Source organism: Lissotriton helveticus, chromosome 2_1 (genome assembly GCF_964261635.1).
Source record: "Lissotriton helveticus chromosome 2_1, aLisHel1.1, whole genome shotgun sequence".
Taxonomy (NCBI): domain Eukaryota; kingdom Metazoa; phylum Chordata; class Amphibia; order Caudata; family Salamandridae; genus Lissotriton; species Lissotriton helveticus.
In genome coordinates this window covers 1,034,652,167-1,034,675,286 of record NC_136059.1, presented here as the reverse complement: position 1 = coordinate 1,034,675,286, position 23,120 = coordinate 1,034,652,167, and the positions used below count along the sequence as shown (strand labels likewise).

Genomic DNA, 23,120 nt, shown 5'->3' with positions numbered 1-23,120 from the left:
TCAGATTTCAAATAAATCTTTACCTATTGCAGATTTTCCTTGGAAAATCTTGCTTTCTCCCAAAGGTTTCTCAAGATGGCTTCCAGCTGATCTTGGATGAAGCGCCTCAAAGCGCTCCATTTCGGAATTACCATAAGTATGCACTTCTTCGTCTCCACAATCACTAGCTTCACTTTCGAAAGTCAGATCTTTCTCAATCCTGGTTTCTTCCAGAGCAGTTTTCTCAAGTTGACTTTTAGAATAACTCTCTACAGGGAATGCAGTGGATTCTTTTGATAATGAAGATACTTGTTTCCCATCCCTGCTTAGTTTGTTCATGCAGTAATAATATTTATCGATCACACTAGAGCCAAGATTTGAAGAAACATCTGAATCAGTGTCCCAACATAGCTTCCTGCGGTCAAGTGTTTCCTTCTTCAGTCTGAAGATTTCCTCTGAGCTGGATTCTGAGCTTTCAATGGATTCAGAGTCCGTCCTTGATGACAGCTTTTCACCAGGCATGATTCCATTTGTTAAACAGTTTCTATGACTTTTGTCGGTTCCAGGTGTAGTACCAACTAAAATAGAACCACACTCAATGCACCAATTGGAATCCGAATGGTTTGCACTGGAACAGATGGGACATTCCTTGTCTGAAATGTCCTCATGATGTTTCACTGCTACTCTCAATGATGGACTGCTGCCTGTAATGCCTGGCTCTTTCGTGCATATTACGGGGCCTACATACTTATGTTCTTTTTTGCTGTAAATGTCTGTATCAGTGTACTTGTCAAAGATGAATTCTCTTGCTCCAGTCTTTCCTTCTCTCGTGTTATTTACAATGAAGGTCCTGTCAGTAATATCTCCATAATTAGTTGTTGATTTACTGCTCTTACTTATAAAGTTATGAGGGGACATAAAGTCCTCTGCAAGAGTTTTAGCATCATTTTTTTTCAAGTAGTGTTCCACAAAAAAAGAACTATTTTCCGACTGTTTTTTAGTTTCGCTTTCAGAAAACTTTCCTTCAAAGAAATGACTATTCTTATACAGTGACGGATAATCCTTATGCTTATATTGGTGCATATTGCCAGTCATCCACTTTTGTTTTGTGTTCCACTCCTCTCTTGTGATGTTACCAGTCTCTGTTATGGATGAAGAACTGCTTTCAGGGGTACTGCAAGGCAAATAAGACAAATGTTGATGATTTTGGGACAAAGTGCTGGATGAAGGTCCATAAAAATGTTTATCAGTGTTGAATTTAATATTTGACTTTCTTGACTCAAATTCATCATCTGAGCTATCATCAAGTGGGACCCAAAAATAATTAAAATCCTGAGCTGGAGTTTGATTTCTACTTATTGACTTGTCATGTACGCTAAAAGCACCGCCTATAGACTGTATGTGTACATTATCCCTATCCACAGGTAAAGAATGTGTTGTACCTCTGTTATTTCCACACCCATTGGGTCCACCAAGTTGTACTAAGCTGTCTTCTGAATCTGACTCAACCCTAGAAATGTTAATATTTGCCTCCTCTTTCCATCCCTTTTCCTTGATGTCATGCAGAGCCCCTTTTTCGGAGGCTAATATATTATCCTTGCAAAAATAAAAAGGTACGGCTCTTTCATTAGTGTTTTGGTTTTTACCCAAATAGGAGCTAAGACACACTTCTGATGGACTAGATGTGTAATCTTGCGACCAGTGAGGCACTGAAGGTTGCAATCTTTTGGTGTCTTCTTTCCTGATGTTTAGTGTTCTTTTGTCTCCAGTAATTGGTGCAAACCCATCTGATTCAGACACTATTGAGCTAGTTTCAATGTCATCTTCACATTCACGCTTCTTGAGAAACTTCTGCGCCCAGCCCATAACATGCTTTAGTTTCTGTGCTTCTGGGATACCCACATCATCAAGTAAACCACCATCCAGATCAGAAACAAAACTTCTCCTCATAACGCTTCTGTCAGTTTCAGGCTGGGTGAACATTGTTTCTTTCTTTAACTTTTGTAAATAAGGCGTGGGTGATTCCTCAGTATAGTGATCATGTTCATGGGTATCTTGTCGCGCTTCAGATAGCCTGGGAGTTTCTTTCTGGTCATTGGTGCTCTCTGTAGACTTCTCTGCGCTACCCTTAGACTTGTGCTTTTCTGAGACACACGGATCCTCGAGTGAAGTACCCTCTAGGTCTGAAACAAAACTTCTCAGCAAAAAAACTGCATTCTTTTCCTGCACATTGGACCTTGGTGTTTCTTGAATTCCACTTTCTGATTCATGATTATGTTTTGGCAGTTCACATATTGTGAAGCTGTCTTTATGTGCAGTAGTGTTCAGAGACTTCTCCATCACATGACTAAGTTTCTCGATATCTGGGACACATGTGTCATCTACTATGCCACTGTCCACATTTGCAACAAAACTTTTGTTTGTATCAGATTGTTCAAGATTTGTTTCTTGCTTTAGTTTGGAGGAATGTGAACATGGGGCCTCCTGCACAGCAATGTCTTGTTTGTATTTAATTGGTTGAGGTTCACATAACCTGGGAGTTTGCTTTTGTTTGATACCACTCTCAATCGCCTTGTCCTTTGAAATCTTATCATCAAGTAAGCTTTGCTTCCCGTTCTTGCTGCGAGGTGTTCTTGTGGCCTTTTCACCAGTGAAGAATGCCAAACGCTTGGACCGCAAGAATTTTAGATTTTGTGTGCGGGGTGTATCCAAATCAATTTCTTCTTTTGATCGAAGCTTATCCCTTGATATTTCCCTTGGCTGGTCCATCTGCAAAGAAAGTCAAAACATACATGTTCTATTAATATGCAATTGTTATACTATATGGGAAAATATTTGACTTATTCAACAATTGTTTCCGGTCATATTAAGTTGATATGGTCACTTCCATTTTATTCCATTAAATATTTTTTAACATTTTCCAAAAGAACTACAAAATTGTATCATGAGTGAACATTATCCTATTAGCTTGCAATGTGCAAAGCAACTTGCTGTAAAAATCCATATTTCCTTTTAACAACTTTGCAGATTATGTGCATCGGTTTTACAGTTTCTGCTATACATCGCAGTACAATGCAACAATTCTTTGTGGTAAAAAAAAAGACATATGGGAGTTTAGGAAATGATCGCTAAACAATAGGAGGAGTACACCCTGGAGGTACCTCAATGCCTCCGTAGGAAAGATAGAGGTGCACACAAAGGACTGATTAGTCCTTTGTTAGAAGACCCCTCACTCACTAACCTAGTTGGTGACATGCTTCATCATTGGGGTCCCACTCGGATAGCCGAATGCCATCCAGGTGTGCTGCGACACATGATTACAGTGGAGCGTTTTGTTTTCTTTTTTATGTGCAAGTGAATAGGTAAGTGGTTTAGAAATTGACCAGTTTAAACTCTCTACAGAAAAAAACTCTTTATTCTGGAGATTGGCTTGAGGTATCAAAAGTGGCAATACCTCTGTCATTCTCACGGCTTTTTCCACCCTATTTGCACACATCGCTTGAGTCCTACAAATGCAGAAGTATGCATATCATAAATACCATGTTTAGTCTTTACCTGTCTAGAGTGGGAATTCCCCTCCTTTTAATTCCAACTCTGCAAATGACAATTGCGTGTCAGGGATCTAATCAAATGTTCATAATTTTTCATAATAGTCTGTATAATCAAGCTTACATGAATATATTTGTAGTATTTAATAATTGACTTTGATCATTTATATGTTTCATCATTATTGGAAATAATACAGTTCCAAGACAGTTGATATGTGTTAGATTTGTTGTCTTTCAAAGGGAGTAATATATGAAAGATTTAAAATAGCTGAAAGTGTATTAAGCCACTCTATGTTAAATATTTATCCTGAAATTCTTCAACAGAACCTGGATGGACTAATCTATAAAAACCAGACATATGGAGCTAATATAGCTGTGTCTGAACCGGGGTGGCGAAGTGAGCTAAAGAACAATGATGGATTCAACCCAGATCTGTGACTGGGGGTGAGTGTCTGAAAAGTTTTAGCACTCTGACCATCATCTCCTTGTGCTTGCTTTTTTCACCCTAAGTTGGCAGGGAAGGCCCAGAAGTGGGTTCCTTGCTCACTTTGCCACTTGATTCAAGCTAGCCTGTCTGATGACGGCTGATTAGCCAGAAACCGGTCCAAGGAGGCTTGTTTCCGGTCCAGGGAAGACATGGCTTGGCAGTTCGGGTGGACTGTTCCCATGAGGCACAGGGTCAAGACTGATTTGTATATAGCTGTGTCTGAACTAGGGCAGTGAAGTGAGCTAAAGAACGATGATGGATTCAACCCATATCTATGACTGGGGGTGAGTGTCTGAAAAGTTTCAGTGCTCCGTTCATCATCTCGTTGTGTTTGCTTTGTTCGCCCTAAGTTGGCAGGGTATGCCCAGACGTGGGTCCCTTGCTCACTTTGCCACTGGATTCAAGCTAACCTGGCGGATGATGACTGATTAGCCAGAAACTGGTCCCAGGATGCTTGTTTCCGGTCCAGGGAAGATATGGCTTGTCAGTTCGGGCTGAACTGTTCCCATGAGGCACGGGGTCAGACTGATTTGTATATGGCCATGTCTGAACTGGGGTGGCAGAGTGAGCTAAAGAATGATGATGGATTAAACCCAGATCAGTTGACTGGGGGTGAGTGCTTGCAATGTTTAACACTCCATCCATCATCCCCTTTGGTTTTGCTTTGTTCGACCTAAGTTGGCAGGGTATGCCCAGACGTGCGTCCCTTGCTCACTTTGCCACTGGATTCAAGCTAGCCTGGCTGATTAGCCAGAAACCGGTCCCAGGATGCTTGTTTCCGGTCCAGGGAAGACATGGCTTGGCAGTTCGGGCTGGACTGTTCCCATGAGGCACAGGGTCAGACTGATTTGCATATGGCCATGCCTGACCTGGTGTGGCGGAGTGAGCTAAAGAATGATGATGGATTAAACCCAGATCAGTTGACTGGGGTTGAGTGCTTGCAATGTTCAACACTCCGGCCATCACCCCCTTTGGTTTTGGGAGGACACGGTGACTCCTGGATTGCGTACCCACGTGAAGTGTGTGGTTCATTTATGAGAGAGGATTCGGTGTTCCACTAATTGTCCCTGTCTCAAATCCAGTGTTAGAGCAATCCTTGAGTGTGTGGTTCATTTATGAAAGAGGATTTTGTGTTCCACTAATTGTCCCTGTCTGATGTCTCATGTGACTGCACGTAGCCTGAAACACATAAAACACAACATTTGCTCAGTGGGTTAATTATGGATTGCAATTCAACTGGTTTTCGGATTCAGATTGGCACGTAGATTGAGTCCTTAATCCCAGGGGGGGGGGGGCAAGAAATCCAAACTGGCGGCTCTAGAAAAGCTCTAGACAACATAACACATACAGTGAAAATGACCCAAAAAGCATCCATATTTTCAGGGTGTGGAAAAAATAAGTATTTTCACAGGGAAAATTGTTTTCCATGTTAAGTAGCAATAAAGAAAAGTCATACAGTTTAATGTACGACTATTGCACTACTTTGTGTCAATGTCTGGTTTGGGGACGATCCTCAAGAGTAGGACTATGCATAAACAAATCTATTATTATTGTGGATTTCCTTGCATACATGTGGATATTTTGATGAATTCCCCCCCAAAAAATCAATCTGTGCAAATTAACGTTGTAGCTCTCCAAAGTGCAGATTTAATAATTTTGTATGCATCCTGTTTTAAATGCTTTCTTACATGCAACTTGAGAAAACATAATTATGTTTTCGTGTTGCTAATATCAATGCTTCTCTGTCCATGCAAATCACAACGTAGTGCACGTTGTGATGTGCATGGACAGAGAAGCATTCTACTACATAATCAGAGTTGAATGTTGTTACTGTATTAGTTGAAGTGTGCATTATGATTCTCTTGGGACCAGGGGGGGCGTGGCCAAGTACGCGATGTGAGGAGACGTGCCCGAGCTGAGCTCCGAGCGCGGCTCCCCTTCCACGGGCTATTTCTCCTCCATTTCTAGTGCTACCGGGCCCAAACTCGAACCGAGTGCACCTGGGGACCTGGTCAGCCATCACCGAAATTTTCGGAAGGATCGGAGTACTTGACCCTCCGACCGCCGACTGCCACGGCGCCTGCCCGCCCGGGGCTCACTTCCGGTCGGCGGCCCCATCTACTCGAGACCGGGGATCCAACCCATCGAGGTAGGCCGCGACAAGTGTGCACTCCCCGGCGCGCTCAAGTGGGGGAAGGAGATCGCGCCGCAACGCCGGCTGCCCACCGGCGCACCAGCTGCGCAGGAGCCCCAGCCACTACTGTAAGGCACACCACCCTGGCTTGCAACTGGCGGTGAAATCGGCCCGCCCTGCCCACCGGCTCTGGAGGCATCCTGCCAAGCCCTGTGAGCACCAGAGAAGGGTTGCACTCGGGTCTCTGGGGGCCCATTTGGACAGCATTGCCCCTGGCTCCCGACAGGCTACAGCGAGGACTGACCCGCTCTGCCCCCTGGGCCCTTGTACCCGCCCACCGCCTCGACGCTGGCCCAGCAAGAGGGAAGGCACCGTACCACAACGCCCGGTGCCCCCCGGCGAACCCACAGCGCAGGGATCCCAGAAGCTACCAGCGGGCACGCCACTCTGGCCCGCGGCGCCCTGTGCCACTGACCCGCCTTGCCTGCCGGCACTGGGGACTTCCCGCCACAATTAGCGGATACCGGAGGTCGGTCGTGCTCCACTGTTTGGAAGCCCGCACTGGCGACATCCCCCCCTGGGCCTGAACAACCAGCGACGGAGACTGTGCGGCCCCACCTCCTAGACACCAGCACCCGCCCGCTGTTCAAGTATAGCCGCTGGTCAACGCAGGACCCATCCAGCGCCGAAGAGCCCGGCCCGCACGACACACGAACTGCGGCCACGCTGCAACGGCCCATCTCACAGTCGGCCCTGTCCACAGTGGCCTACCCGGGCCCACGCGGGTGAGCTCCCAGGACAGCCCCGCATTCTCCACTCCGGCTGCCCCGGTGCTGACCTCCACGGTGCCCCACACATCGCTAGGTGGCGTCTGGAATCCTGCGCGCCACCCGGCAAGGGCGGAGCTGACGGCCTGACCGGGAGAGACCAGAGCACACGGACCCCGTCAGTGTTCACCGCAAGTGCCTGCCCACTCGGCTGCCTACCCGTGACGACCACCCTCATGTCAGGAGGGACCAGAGCAAAGTCCGGCACCGGTGGGACACTGAGCAAAGGGAAGATGGTGAAGAACACAGAGACTGACCAAACCACCTCCAAACTGGACACTATGCTGGCGGCCATGGAACGCCTGGAGGAATCCATGCAGCTGACCCGTACGTCGCTGGAGAACAGGATCGATAAGGTGGCTGTGGACCTGACGCTCCTTCGCGCGGACCACAAGAAACTGTCCGACCGCACCACGACCTTGGAACAGACGATGGCGGAGACCACGCCCAAGCTGTCGCAGACGGAGAAGCACGTCCGTGACCTACTCAACCGGGTGGAGTTCCTCGAGGACAGGGCGGAGGATGCGGAAGGACGGGCCAGAAGGAACAATGTGCGCATAGTGGGCCTGCCGGAACGATGGGAACGGAGGGAGACGGCGGAACATATGGAGACCTGGCTCAGAGAGCTCCTACCAGAAGGCACACTGTCTCCACATTTTGTGGTGGAAAGGGCGCACAGGGTACCATCCCGTCCACCCCCGGAGGGCTCCAACCCGAGGCCTATGCTTATGCGGGTGCTGAACTACCGTGACCGGGACGCCATTCTCCGCGAAACGCGGAAACTATCGGACATACAGGTAGACAACGCCAAGGTGATGTTCTTCCCTGATTACACCATCCAAGTCCAGCGTCGGCGTCAATCGTTCCTCGAGGTGAAACATCGGCTCAGGCGCCTGGCTCTCAAGTACTCCTTGCTGTTCCCAGCACGTCTCAGAGTGGTGGCGCAGGACAAAACCCACTTCTTCGATACTCCAGAGGCGGCGGCGGCCTGGCTGGATTCAGGAATAGATGCGAACCACGTACCCGCGCCGAAGGAGCAGCGCCGAAATCGAGGTACTCGTAGGCGGAGACAACGACACGCCTCGAGGGCCGGGTCGCCAACCACGGACGCGGAAATCGGACCCACTCCGGAGCAAATACACGCTGAACAGCAGGGGGCCATTCGAATAGTAGCTGAGATCAGTGGATCACAGTCACCCATCCTGATCTCCAACGCAAGCCCAAGATCACGCGGGAGCGAAGACGACGACTTCATGTACGGACTGCCAGATGACACGAACACGGAGGGCCTGCCGGATGTCACACCCCAAACATCGGATCAGATTGTATAAGCCACTCCCCTCAACCTAGTCCGGGCTAGGCCGTTGCAACTGGCATCTTGGAACAGCTTGATCACCTCTAAGGCAGGCTCGGCCGGAGGTCCACGACGGCACTACTGGGAACCACGGCAGCTATGTTCAGCCCCTTCTCCGGGATCTGAGCTCCACTCCTGATCCCCCCCCCTGCCGATCCGTCACGGACCCCCCGTGACAACGAGAGCGGAGCCGGAGCGGTCCCTATGGCACATCACCGGGTGCGGGTGTCTGAAGGGGTGGACGGACCCCCAGAGGTGAGTGTCCCCCCCGAGGGAATGGCAGATGGGATCCCCCTTCTGGGGTGGACTGTCTGAGACCAGTGACATTGGGAACTCTGATCTGTCTGCAGACGCTGCCACTGACTTTTGGTGACCCTTGACCCACTGCCCGTGGTGGGGAGCCGCCACGGCTCTCTTGGCGACTTGAACTGACTTGTTCATCCAAGTGCTAAACTTCGTCATCCCCCCATTGAACTCACGGATTGATTGAGCTCGATTGAGCGTTTGGGCGGCGACTTGTTCTGTTGTCGCCCTTTTGGTATTATGTTTCTGTTAAAGTTCTTCCTTATGAGACTAGTGTGGACATTGATAAGTTACGACGTGCATCCCTGGGCCTGTGTGGGTGGGCGAGGGGAAACAATGGTCGCTGTTCACGGCTGCTGTGCGTGTGTGGGTGGGGCGGGCTGGGGGTTGGGGGGGGGGGGTGGGCGCTTGGGCACGAGACACACTGTGATGGCTACGGTTAAATTTTGTACCTGGAATGTCAGGGGCATGCACACACCCTCACGTAGATACCAGGTGTACTCATACCTTAGGCGACATCAGGTCCAGATTGCACTACTACAGGAGACGCACCTGGTCACCGCTGAGGTAGCCGCACTTCGCCGTAGGTGGAGGGGGCAGATATTCGCCACCACCTTTTCAGCGTTCGCACGGGGGACCCTGATATGGGTCAGACCCGGGGTTCCATTCGCACTAACACACAGCAATATCGACACTGAGGGACGTTACGTCTTCATACAGGGCAGGCTAGACGGGCAACAGATTGTCATAGCCTCCATATATGCACCTAATGTAGAGCAGGGGAAATTCTTCACGCGCTTGTCAGCAGTAATTGCGCCCTGGCCAGACGTACCTTTGCTGGTGGGTGGGGATTACAACTGCGTACTGGATGTTTCCCTTGACCGCTCGTCCCCCCCAGCAGCGATCGCCCCAGCGCAAGCAACTTCCAAGGCCCTGCTTGATTGGGCAACGCAATGGAACTTACACGATGCCTGGCGAGTCAGAAATCCCACCGCCCGGGTGTATTCTTATTACTCGGGAGCCCATTCACTACATGTCCGGTTGGATCGATACATGCTGTCCCGCGCCCTGATTTCCTCCGTGACTGACGCAGATTATCTGGGACGGACGCACTCGGACCATAACCCGCACACACTGGTCTATGGATGGCGGCGCCCGCGTCCGCCCGTACCCACATGGCGCTTGCAACCGGACCTCCTGCTTGACACACCTTTCCGGGAGGAGATGTCTAGGAGAATCATACAATATTTCGAAGACAACGACGACTCGACCTCCTCACCGAGAGTTGTGTGGGACGCCTTCAAGGCGGACACCCGGGGAGGCTGCCTCAGTGTGCAGGCGGGCATACGAGGTCAGGTGGAGAGGGATCTGATAAGGGCGGAGGAGGCACTACTAGATAAGGAGCGGGAGGCGACGGGGGGCGACGATTCCCAACTGATTTCGGCCAGAGCGGCTCACGCTGTATTGCTAGAGCGCCTAAAGAACGTTAACTTCGCAGCCCACTCCGCGCGCACTCACAACACGGGGGACAAACCTGGTAGGCTGCTGTCGTGGCTGATACGGCAGGACACGCAATCCGCGTCGGTCCTGTCGATCCGCACGACCCAGGGCGTCGAGGTCTATACCCAGACGCAGATCCACGAGGCGTTCACGTCACATTACAAGTCCCTGTATAGCTCACGGCTGCGGGCCACTGTGGTGGAGATTGTGGACTATCTAACGACTCTACGGCTCCCAACAGCTACTGCTGCCCACCAGACTGAATTGGGCGCTGCGCTCACCGGTGAGGAATTACGGGAAGTGATTTTCTCCCTTTCCAATAGCAAAGCGCCGGGCCCTGACGGGCTCCCGGCAGAATTCTATAAAGCCTACTCACTGGTTTTGATACCGGAACTGCTGAAAATGTATAAGGCGGCATTGGAGGATGCTGAGCTCCCGGCGTCCCTAAACGAAGCTAATGTGGTCTCTCTACTGAAGCCGGGTAGGGACGCGTCCGAACTTGGCTCATATAGACCCTTGGCACTCCTCAACACCGATTATAAAATATTGGCCGCGACGCTGGCTCGGAGACTTGCACCGCTAGTCCCCACGCTGGTACACGCTGATCAAAATGGCTTCGTGCCCACCCGGAGCACGTCCTACAATCTACGCCGCTTTTTTAGGATCCAACGGTATGCAACCCCCACCTGGCCACGTTCAGGGTGTATCGTGCTCGATCTGGAATAAGCATTTGATTCGGTGGAATGGCCGTATCTCCTCCGAGTCCTCGAGAAATACGAACTAGGCGAGGCCTATATCCAGATGGTGGGGCTCCTTTATCAGGCGCCCGAGGTGCGCGTCCGGACTGGACGGTTGTTCTCTGACAGGATCCGCATAGGGCGGGGTACCAGGCAGGGCTGCCCCCTCTCCCCTATGATATTCGCCCTGGCGATGGAGCCATTGGTGGAGCTGCTCCGCACCTCCGGCGCCACATGGGGCATCCCGCTAGCGGACGGCGTACACTCGGTGTCTCTGTATGCCGACGATCTACTACTGTATGTCAGGGACCTCACGCATGTACCCGAGGCAATCGCAGACATCTTCCGTACATTCGGGGATATGTCGGGCCTCCTCGTTAACTGGGTCAAATCGGGAACTTATGCATTCAGTAGCGAGCTGCCGCAATGTGAGGTGCGCATGATGGGGGAGACGCTCCGGTGGCACCCGACGGTATTCAGGTACCTAGGGATCTTGATATATCGAGACCCCGTGGATCTCCTGGAGGGTAACCTGGTGAGAGCTATATCCTCGCTCACGGCCCAGGTCACGTTCTGGAACTCCCTCCCACTGAATGTGCCGGCCAGAGTGGCGCTGACCAAAATGATAATGCTCCCCCGGCTCCTTTATTATTATGCTAACCTGCCAGTGTATGTGCCAACGCACATCTTCAGAGGGCTGGAAACTCTCACCAGGCGCCTCATTTGGAACAAAGGGAGGCCCCGGGTAGCGTTAAGGACCTTATATGCTGCCACGGACGCTGGAGGCTTGGCAGTCCCCAATCAAGAGCTATATTACTTAGCGGCCCAGCTACAATGGGTCGCTTACTGGCTGAGCGGCAAGAACCTGATGGACACGGCCACGGCCGACACCATCCTGTCCCCCGTGCGGGTGCTAACACTCTTCCACCCCCTAACGCAGGGACGGCACCTCACACAAGTCCATGTGGCACTTGCAAGGCGGTGCTTTGCGCGGGCCCTCAGACTCACCAAAGGTACCATACCCTATGCCCCGAACCTACCTCTACTAGGGACTCCCTTGGGCACGGGCATACTGTCCTCGACTGAGCTACGCAGCTGGACTGCGGCAGACCTAGACGACCTGAGCGGCCTGTATAGCGACGGAGAGCTGCTGCCCTTCGAGACCCTGGCCGCAGATACCGAGCTACCGGTGGGTCAATTCCTGACACATGCCAGACTCCTCCATGAGCTGACGAAGGCATGGGGTGACATGAGCCAAGAACCGCCCACTCATCTGCTCATCCAGTACCTACATGTGATGGGCAATGGGTCTCACATAGTGCACTGGCTGGCACAGGCTCTACACACCCATACCCAATTCTCCTCCCAAAGATTGAGGGAGAAGTGGACGGCCGACCGGGGCTCCGGCTGGACGGACAAACAATGGGTCGCGATACTAGCGGGCGCTAGAAATGTTCCCCGCAACGCGCGATTTCAAACCATCCAGTATTATATCGTTCACCGAGCGTATTTGTCTCCTGACAAACTGAATCGCTATTTTGGACTCACTTCGTCGGCGTGTCCCCGATGCGGCCTCCTGGACTCAGACTTCCTACACGCACTCTGGAATTGTGCCCACCTCGCCTCGTACTGGTCAGCGGTCACTGACACGCTGTCAGCGGCCACAGGCGAAACTCTCCCCAGGACGTGGGAAGTATGCCTATTGGGACTCTACAAGAGATCCAAGCAGACCAAGCTGCGGGCACGTTTTTGGGACTTAGGCCTCGTCACGGCCAAGCGCCTCATAACGAAACGGTGGAAAAGCGCCACTCCACCGCGCCCTGCGGACTGGCGTCGCTCTTTTGGCAACTGGGCCTGTGCGGAGAGTGTGTCACTGCACGGGGAGGAGACCGCTGGCCTACGGAAATACCCGATCGCCCAAGACTGGGACGCTACCCTGATCGCGTACCATCGGGCGTGCGCCCAGGCCGGTATAGAATGCCGCCTCGACGCAGACTAGACAGGACCCAGTTCATTGCTGTCCATGTAGGGCACGGAATTTACCCCCCCCCCCCCGCTGCCGCATCCCCCCTCCTCCCCCCCCCCGCCGCCTGCCCTGACTGCTGAGATTTTACACAACGTGGGATGTCCCCTGCCGCTCCCCGCCGCTGCCCTTCCCCCCCCCCGCCTCCACCCCCTCCCTCCGCCCTGCAGCAGCAGCGACCCCACATCCTCATTTACGCCCGCCCCCGCGCAGCCCACATAGGGTGCACCACATACAGCTAGGGACCTAGATACACACTACCACACACACATATACTAGTCCAACAGTTGTTGAAATATTTTTCCCTTTCCCTCTTCTCTTATTTCCCAGTTATATCTTTTGGTTGACGCAGAGATTGTTGATAACCAGGGAACGCAACTTCATACAATGACTGTTGGACTTCTTGGACACCCTGGCCTTTGCGCAGTGCTACGAGTCGCGAGCACTGCGACACGAGACATTTCCTAGCACTGCCACTTGTGAACTAATGCCTCTCCACTGGCTACTGTTTATTTTCACTTGTATATAATTGACATGTCATTTTGTGCTGATAGCCAAGTACCGTTTGTAGTAATGTTTCATTGGTATGACACTGTATGATTACTGCTTACCTCATCTGTGAAACTAAATAAAGTTTGGGACCGTTGGTCTTAAAAAAAAAAAAAAAAATTATTCTCTTGGGACCAGAGGCCATTTATTTGAGATAATACATTTGCACATTTTCTGCATCCTGTAGCAATGTGGTGTGAGTTTAAGAAGGTGTTTTAACCCCGAATTCTCTTTATGTTTTTTGTCTTCTTGCATTCTCAATGTGAGAAGATCCTGCCTCCTGATTGTTAAATAGTTTCGTTCAAGTAACAATTTTTATCATGTGTTCATGTTCTATTGACTAATATTGATAGAAAATGTATTAGAACCCTCAATGATTGCATGCATTTTAGCATTACATGCTCCAATTTGCTTTTTGGGCGAATGTTCTGGTCAGTTGAAATGTCCATTGTCACTTATTATTTTGCTATGACACCTCCACTTTTTGCATTAAAGGCCTTTCAGACTTGTAGACTTCCCAACGTGTGGAGTTTTATTTTAACAACTGTTAGAACTAGGGGTCTCTAGTTGGCAGGGCTAGGTACCACTGTCCAAATAGAAACCCTTGCTTCTAGTCAGGGCAAGGAGGAAACCCTCTGGGATAACCCCTGCTCACCCTCTAGGTAGCTTCGCACGAGCAGTCTAGGCTAACCAGAGGCAATGTGTAAAGTATTTGTACCAACACTCACAGTAACACAGTGAAAACACCACAAACTGACTCCACAACAGTTTAGAAACATAAAGGTATTTAATCTAAACTACACAAGACCAAAACGACAAAAATCCAACATACACAGTTAAATTGATACTTGTATAGCGCACTACTCACCCGCAAGGGTCTCAAGGCGCTTGTATGAATACCACTGTAGAACCCATCCTGGCTTTCCCTGTGAGGTGTCCACTCCTGGGCACCCCCAAGGTGGAGGCCAGGCATCCTTAGCGTTGTGGGGGCCGTTGTGGAGATTAAGCAAGCTATTGCCCAGAGTTGCAGAGTGGGACTCCGTGACTGGAGTAGGCACCGAGGCGAGAGTTATCAGGTCCGTGGAATTTTTTAGCCCAAGACCCGCTGAGGCGGGGAATTGAACCCTGGTCCCGGGATAGACCTCTGCATCAGGGTCTGCCGCACTAACCATTGAGCCACACTTCTTACAGTTCAAGAATATGGTTTCAAAAGAGTTCTTAAGGTTGCGATAAAATTCTTCAAGTTGCGACAAAATAATCCACAGATGCGTGAAAAGTTCACAGTTGCGTCACGTTTACTCACAGTACCTTTTAGTTGCGACAAAGTTCCAAAAGCAGAAGCTGGTGCGGTGGAAAACAAGCGATGCATTACTCCTGAGACCCTGGGGAGGCGATGCGACAGCCCCTCTGCAGCAGCGGGCGTGTTGCGACGGATCCAGTCTGTATGGGGAGGAAGGCCACTTGTATGGATTCCAGTGCGGAGGGTCCGTAGGAAGTTTGTTCTCGCAAAGGCACGATGCGACGATCTTTGGAGTTGCGACGATCCCCGGGGCGACGAAGCGCGGACCAGCGATGATCTTCTCTCTTGCAGCTCCTCAACGCGATTGTTTCTGCGACGACACTCGCAGCGACGTGATGCGGTCCGCTAGCAAGCGGTGCGGCGATCTCACCCAGCGACGACAGGCTCTGCGACGACACTCGCAGCGATGTTAGACTTTCCCACACCGGTCTGGTGTGTCCAGCACACGAAGGATGCGACGGCTCTGGCAGCGGCAACAGGCGCTGCGACGATCTCAGCCTTCGTAGCGGCGGGAATTTCCTCGCACTGTCGGGGATGCGCTCCGCAGCGAGCGATGAGATAACTTTTCAATTGCAAAAGTCTCTCATTAGCTTAGTTTCAAGCTTCCCAGCACAGGTACTACTTCCAGAGGCCCCACAACTGGATCAAGCACTCTAGGAAGGACAGAACTCTCTCAGCAGAGTTCAGGGAAGCTGGGGGTGAAGTCCTTTGGTTCCTGCGACTTTAGGACAGGGAGCCAGCTCTTCTCAGGCCCTTGGAGATTCCTTCAAGACAGGGGACAAAGCACAACAGCAAAGTCCTTCCCCTCTCCTTGGCAGCAAAGCAACAGCAGGTCAGTCCAGCAGAGAAACAGCAGGACAGTTTTCCTTCTTCAGTTTCAGCAGAGGTTCCTTCTTGATTCCAGGATGATCTAATTTTCTGTTGTATGGGGTCCTGTACTTATACCCCTAAAAGTCTTTGTTCTCTTTGTGCAAGTGGGCCCTGAGCCCGGTCTGAACCAGTTCTGGGTGTTGCTTGAGCACTTTGTTTGCCTGGCTTCTTCTTTCCTTTCAGGGTGAGGGGCAGGGTCGTCAGCCGCCCAGCAGGAGGTGGAGCCAGCATTGTGGAAGGAAAGCACAGCCCTGGAGCGCTTTGTTGACATGATTCCTTCTTTTCTTTCACAGTGCTGGAAGAGACATCAGATGCACCACAGGGGGTGGAGCCAGCACTGTGGGGGGCGGGCACAGTCCTATTCAGGCCCAGGTGCTAACTCCTCCCACTACTCAAGTTGCAAATGCAGTCATTCAGCCTAGGGCTGACTCAGCCAGCCTCCTGGGGAATCCCCAGCCCCTGTCACTCTCAAACCAGACAGTCAATACACAAACAGGCCAAGGCACACAGAAGGGTCAGACAAGAGAACAGCAACTTTCTAAAAGTGCTGTTCTCAAACACAGGATTTAAAAACAACCTTTCCTAAAAGATGTGTTATTAAATTCTGAGTTCAGGGAAACTAGACTCTTATGTCCTATCTTGTTCCTATGGGAAGAAATGCTGGTAGCCACTGTAGCCAGTATCCCCCATGTTAATCTATGGAGCAAGATAGCCTTATAATAGTGAAAAACGAAAATGGCTGCCATTCACTACCAGAGCATGCCACCTGCACAAGTACATGCTCTACCTTTCACATACACTGCACCCTGCCCAAGGGGGTACCTTGGGCCTTCCATAGGGGTGACCTATGTGCACAAAAAGGGAAGGGTTAGGCCTGGTCAGTGGGGACACTGACCAGGAGGACATGGCAGTTCACAGACTGCACACAGGCACTGCGGTGGCAGGACTGAGACACCATTTTAGGGCTACTCATGTGGGTGGCACAATCAGTGCTGCAGGCCCACTAGTAGCATTTGTCATCACCAGCCCTGGCACACCCAGTGCACTTTACTAGGGACTTCTTGGTGATACAAATATGCCAACCATGTATATCCAATCATAATAACAATTTACACAGAGAGCATATGCACTTTAGCACTGATCAGCAGTGGTAAAGTGTGCAGAGTCCTATTGCCAACAGCCACGGGTCAGGACAAATAAGGGAGGAAGAAGCAAAAAGTTTGGGGATGACCCTGCAAGAAGGGCCAGTTCCAACAACAACCTTTTCAAGACATTGCGGCTTTCCACCATATACTATTATTTCTCATTTGGCATAGATGGCAGGGTTGGCAGAACCCCAAGTGCTTTAGTTCTGTCAGTGACATCCAACCCTATCATCTACCCTTTGTCACTCAAATGTCTTTCTGAGCCCGGACTCACATGCACTAGCATGTAATATCCTTAAGTGGATTCACTTTTGTCTATCTGAAAGGGAACAATTTGCGTGCATCCAACCCTTTGGACCTACCCCTAGTCTGAATAGTGGCGCACTCTAAAATTCATCTTTGCCCTTCCTGCTGTTTCATACCTAAATGAAATCACTGGGGAACATAATCCAATCGCAATCATGTTCATGTACGCCAATGATGATCTGATTCCAAGGAAACTGGTTGGCGATAAGTAGGCCACAGCACAAGACTCAGACTGCCTTGCTGGCTTTCAAAAGGAATATCTGCCAAACGACTCAAACTCAATCAAAACAATTCATGGCCCCTGATTGTTTACAATAATCCCGGCCCCTAAGGATCTTCCTTTTGGCAAGAGACCATTATCTGCTGCCAGCAAACTGCCATTGTTTCGAAATGAATGGATTATTGTTGATATGCACTTCTTAGTCTTGGAACTCTAAGCCAATGTCCTTTATTTTTTTACATATTTGAATAGAAATTACTGCTGCATCTGATTCTTCTTTGTTTCATTCCATACATGATGAAGCAGGCTGCCACTACACAAATGCTTGAGGTTCTTGGTTTCATTTCAGAAATCCCTTTTTTCTTTCCATGACTAGCCATGTCATGCTCCATCTCCACTGTTTACATAATAGGTGGGAGTTACAAGAACCTCCTTTTTGTTTGTTGGTCTCTGACAGATGCATCTGGAAGTCTAGCCAAGACAGTTTCACTTGGAGGATGGTGCCCAGGTGGTCTCTGTAAGTTTCACCTCAATGTTAATTTTCAACTTAAGGACCTACATGAAGGGGTCACACTTTTCCTGCACTACTTGATCAGACAGGGACATACTACTGTTTCAGAATGGGTAATGTGAAGTAGAAGCAGGATGAGTCTGACAGGAGGTTACTCGGTGCATGAAGCTCTCAAGGGTCCACTCAGCCTTTCATCCATCTGAGGTCAATAAAATGAGTACCATTGAGTTGGGTAACAATAAACATCTGTTATTCAGCGCCAAGAAACCTCTGGGTGAACGTGCGCTTTACAAATACACATGTTATGTTATGTTATGTTATAAGGGAGACAAGTAAGTGCCACTTTGGAGTACAAAGGATCATATCTATGAGAAAGTTATCCAGGAAATCATCTGTTGGTCTGAGGGGATGCCGCATGTCCCACTCTCACTCAACATACCCTTCACTTTCTCCCAAGCAGCACAGGAGCTCTGGCCTGCCTGCAGGAGAATCGTTGCCACACTGCAGGACTCGAGTACAGTCATTAATTTACAAAGCCATTTCAAAAGCTGCGCCTGTGATGTCACTTCCTCAGACTTTGAAATAGACGTGCAACGTGAAACAATCCAACTTCATGGTAAAGAAATTAGTGCAGAAGTTTCTGGCTCACATAAGAAAAAATAGGGTTTGTTCCCTGTGCACGTGTATCATGCTGAAGCAAAAGACATGTTTGATCTCTTTGATTTGCCATCAACTTTTGGGTTCCTTCTGTACAAATCAATGAAGAATTTGGTAATAATGGAATGGAAACTTCCAAAAGAAACTACTCACTTAGTCCAATTTTATTACTGTGATGTTTCCAGCTAATGGAATAATCTGCATTTGGCTGATCAAGAAACTAATGATTCCATGTTTCTTAATTTGGCTGTGAGGTTGTACATGTCCAGGATACAGCACCACAATATTCCATTTACAACTAGATGAGTGCAATGTTGAAGCAGATGTAGGCAGTATCCAACCTGTTCGAGACTTGGGGTGTACTCTACCCATGTTGCTAATTCTTTAAAGCTTGATTTCCAGTCCCTTTTTATTATTAAAGGCAGAACGAGCAGGGATTTTCTGAGTTTCTTTCAATGATGGAACAGCAAGTGGATCATTTGGCAGACATGGCTTTTGATGTTATCAGGACTGCAGTATTTGCTGGAAGCTTGGCTGCAGCTGCAATGTGAAATATGGGGATCAGGGAATAGCATAGAGATTCTTTTCAAACATGACTGCTCCTTGTTTTGTGTTTTCAGGGGCTACAGTTATTTGCCCATGAGCTGGATATATTGTGTGAAAAGCATTTGAGAATCATAAACGTGCAGATCTGGCAAAACCAAGGAATTTAGGGGCCTATAATGATGGCGGGCTCACTTTTGTCCGCCCGCCACCCTGGCAGTGCTGGGACCGGCCGCCAGAGGTGCGGCAGTCCCACACCGGCAATTAGGATGCCAACACCACGGTGGCATCCCCCATGCACAACATTGTGGCGGGCTGTGCTCACAGCACCGCCCGCCACAATGCTGTGGCTGCACTGGTGCATTTGAAGGCACAACGTGGCAGGCACCACGCGGTGTCTGCCATGTTGTGCATGCAAATGCTGGGGGTACCATAAGTACCCCCCATGTGCACCCCCCACCCCCCAACATCTTGGGGGCCCGCTACGGGCCCCCAACCCAGGAACTTGCAACTTTTCTGTGGCACCAACGCCACCACGGAAAGGCTGCTTCCCGCTGCCATCGTAATATGGTTGGCAGTGTCTAGCAGACAAGGTCACCATATGCAACCCTTTTCTGCCCGGTCGACCTGTCCCGTCGACTGGGTGGAAAAGCGGCGGACAGTCTTCCAGTCCGTCACGGTCCCCCCCCTCCCCCCCCCCCATCATAATATGGCAGAGAGAAATGGGAGGCGGGCGGGGGATGATATAGGGCGGATCGCCACCGCCATGCGGGCTGTGGCGATCCGCCCTACATCCTAATAGACCCCTTAGTGTTTGGATTGGGGCTCCTTTTCAGCCAAATTATATGGTCACAACCGAGAGCTGGCTTGTCCTGCAGAGGAAAAGTCTAGCTTTCAGCCAACTACCTAGAAAAATCAGTCTAGGTGCTGACAGCTGAATATCCCAGAAGGGGGTCATCTTCGTATATTCAGGATTGTTTGGCACCATCTTTCCTAGATCTTTGGGTATTCCTGGTGGTCTCCAGGTATTTCCACAAACAAATGTCAGAGGGAAGAGGCCCATTGGACTTGTGGCTGCTCTAGTTTCCATAGATCTAGCCAGGAGGTTGGTGATGCCTGCAGGTCTCATGCTTCTATTAAGCTCAATGCCATACTATCTATCCCAAAGAAAGAACGGGCTCAGAGTTCCACTAGATAATTTTTATGGTTCCGAAATTATCAGGTTGCATTCAGCTTAATATTAGCGTTTACAGACTTGAATCTCTGGATTACTGATATCAAATTCAGAACGGAAACTCTACAACAGATTATTCCAATACCCCATTCTCCGTTGTACATTATATCACTGGATTGGCAGGACTCATATGTGTGTACTATATGTGACTATTTAGTAGCCTCACCTGAGCTTTCCCCGGTATGCTATGTGTGGAGGACATTTTCAGTTCACAGATTGCCTGACTCCCAGACTTTTCGCCAAAGCCATGCCTCAATTGGTTTGGCTGTTACACACAGATGGCATTATGGTACATCTGTCAATTAGCAGTTCACAAGCAGAGAGTCTGCTCAGTCTGACTGAAGCACAGATGTCTAATCAGTTAGCCAAAATCTCCATTATTGTCCTCCCGCTCATTAGAACGTTTTGGAAGGGGATTCCGTACTCATCTGGGTGGGTATTCATATCAGAAAGAAGAATAAAGGTCCTGGAGTCCAAATTTACACCTCCGTTGACCACCAACAAGGCTTCCAACTTGGATTGGTTGAGGGTCATATCGCCTCAAAACTGTTCCTATTTCCTTGCATTCTGGTTCTTTTACAACCTCTGATGCATCACCTGTTAGGTTCAAGGGATCCGACTCCAGAGTACTTCAACCTTTTTTTAAGGTTTTCCACTGTCTTCAGACTAAATTAAATTTGTGCCTGCGTCCTTTACACCTGAGAAAGCTCCCCTGTTCTGTGCGTAGTCACGACAGATGGCAATGCAGTGGGAGCAAGGTGCCTTCCACAGCAATATCAACTTACATGTCCAGATCCTGCTATTGTGCACATTGTGCATGAAGGTAGAGAGAGAAGAGATATATGCCAGAAGCTGGGTTCTGGCCTCTGGGAAACAAGAATGTCCCACAAAAGTAGGATAAACCCGCTTAAAATAGAACATAACCAAATTGATATCCTTTAAGTACAGAATTGGTACAGAAGATGGATAAGTACTTGATAGGTATTCCCATGCCTGACGTGTGAAGAAGCAAACATTTGGAGGCTCACGATCAGACAGAATACATCTTTAAATCAATAGAAACAAAGATGTTGCAAATCTTGATATAGGTGGCATGGCTAATAACCCTATGAAACATTCTATCCACAACTATTTACACCACTCATCTTCCATATTTAATATGATCCTGGCTTTGTGAAGATCACAAATACATGTAAGAGACAACAATCTCAATCATATGCACACCCAATCGTATACACTATCAATACAGACCCTTCTGGTTGGGGGTCGAAGAATGTAGGTGAAGGGCTATTCAATAAGATGCTGGCATCTAAATTAGAGAAGTTTCTGTCCCTCCTGATGGGTCATACCAGATTTATACAGGAAACATGGGCATTGAGTAACTTGGAAAAGACTGTATGCCCAATCCCTATACATTCAACGCTTAATAAAAGGCTATGAACTTGACACCTAATACAGAGCGAGTTTTTATCAGATCCAATGTGGTTTTTGAGAAGGATGCTCAAGCATTTAGCTTGGGGCCTAGATACATAAAGTAGACTGTTATGTGTATGGATAACCTGTTAATTATAATCTAGGATCGAGATCACTGCAGCAAAATTAAAGGTATAAAGGGCAGCATCAGTTGACAACATTTGACAACATATCAGTATATCAATCCCTTCTTACAGACTAACCACAACCGAGCGTTTTTTTTGGGGGGGGCCAACACAGCAGATCCAAAACATGAGAGGAGAAAGACTGCAAATAATTAGATGATCTCTTCTAGGGGTGACCCAATTAAATAATGTATAGAGTGGTAATCAGATGTCAGAAGTATGAGAGCCCTCTAGGTTAAAAAAAGATCAGAAATTGTGTCACTTGCTGCCTCATGCCCCAGTCTTGCAGCAAGAGTGCGTTAGCTGCTCCTAATGCCATGCCATTACTCTGCCAAAACTAAGAAAAAAAATCTAGTCCTCTCTGACTTAATGGTCGTGATAATAGTAATGAATGGGGGGTGCACATATGATTGACACAACTTATTTTGCAGACAGTAAAGCATAGCAATGAAAATCAAATGTCATGTTTCAATCACAATAAAAGGGGAAAAGGGATGTATTTATTTAATACGTGAGTTCTTCCACTGTGACCATTTACAGAAGGCAGCATGTTTTTTGTCATCTTATTATCTGCATGTTTTAGAATATTTTGCTCTCTCTCGCATTATAAAATGCTTTTTATTTGTATTTTATTTTAATAAAATCCCTCGTGTTTTCTACTCAAAAGAAAACAGAATACGTTTAATTAAAAACGCCACCAGTGTTAAAAAAGGAAGCTTCTAAGTGCGTTCCAATAAATTGCATAATCTGCAATAATGTATTTGTGATTTATTGAATTTACGACATTATTAGATCGTCATCAAATGCGTTTGGTGATCCGCCGCAACAGGTGCAGTCGAGCAGGTGCTGTGCCCCTAGAGCATAGCAGCATAATCAGGCAAGCAATACTACATAGCGATGTTACTGACAAAAATATATTTATGTGAGGAGTCGTACGTTACCCCAGCGCATCAATGTGTTGGCGCCAGAACAAACTCCAGGTGTGAGGATCACAGCAGTTCCTATGCCTTCACAAAAAGTGTTCCAAAGTCTGCAAGCAAAATCCAGCAGTCAATTCGATGGAAGGTTAGAAAGCATACACAGTGACCATAGTAACCATCCTGGCAACTCAGAAGCAGGGCCAATGAAACCGGAAGTTACGAACTGTTGCATGTGTTGGTATGGCTACCATGCAGCAATGAAGGAGCCTGGGGCATGTCTCCGGAAGTTGAGCAAGCTTACTTAGTGACCATGACAACCACACAGCAATTCATGGAGCCGCAGGCTCACTGCTTTTCATGGCAGTGTTACAGTGT

At 48.9% G+C, this 23,120-nt stretch overlaps 1 protein-coding gene across 1 annotated transcript; it reads right to left on the bottom strand.

Annotated features, from left to right (window-relative positions):
• Positions 1–22,843, bottom strand: LOC144819581 (uncharacterized). The gene is made up of 2 exons (XM_078677412.1): positions 22,767–22,843; positions 1–2,748 (listed from the first exon to the last, which is right to left on the bottom strand). The coding sequence occupies exon 2, from the start codon at positions 2,746–2,748 to the stop codon at positions 1–3; it is 2,748 nt and encodes a 915-aa protein (XP_078533538.1). The 5' UTR covers positions 22,767–22,843.
• Positions 22,844–23,120: the final 277 nt, after the last annotated feature.

Coding starts and splice junctions, on each gene's coding strand:
- LOC144819581 (XM_078677412.1), bottom strand. CDS start 2,748: ATGGACCAGCCAAGGGAAATATCAAGGGATAAGCTTCGATCAAAAGAA.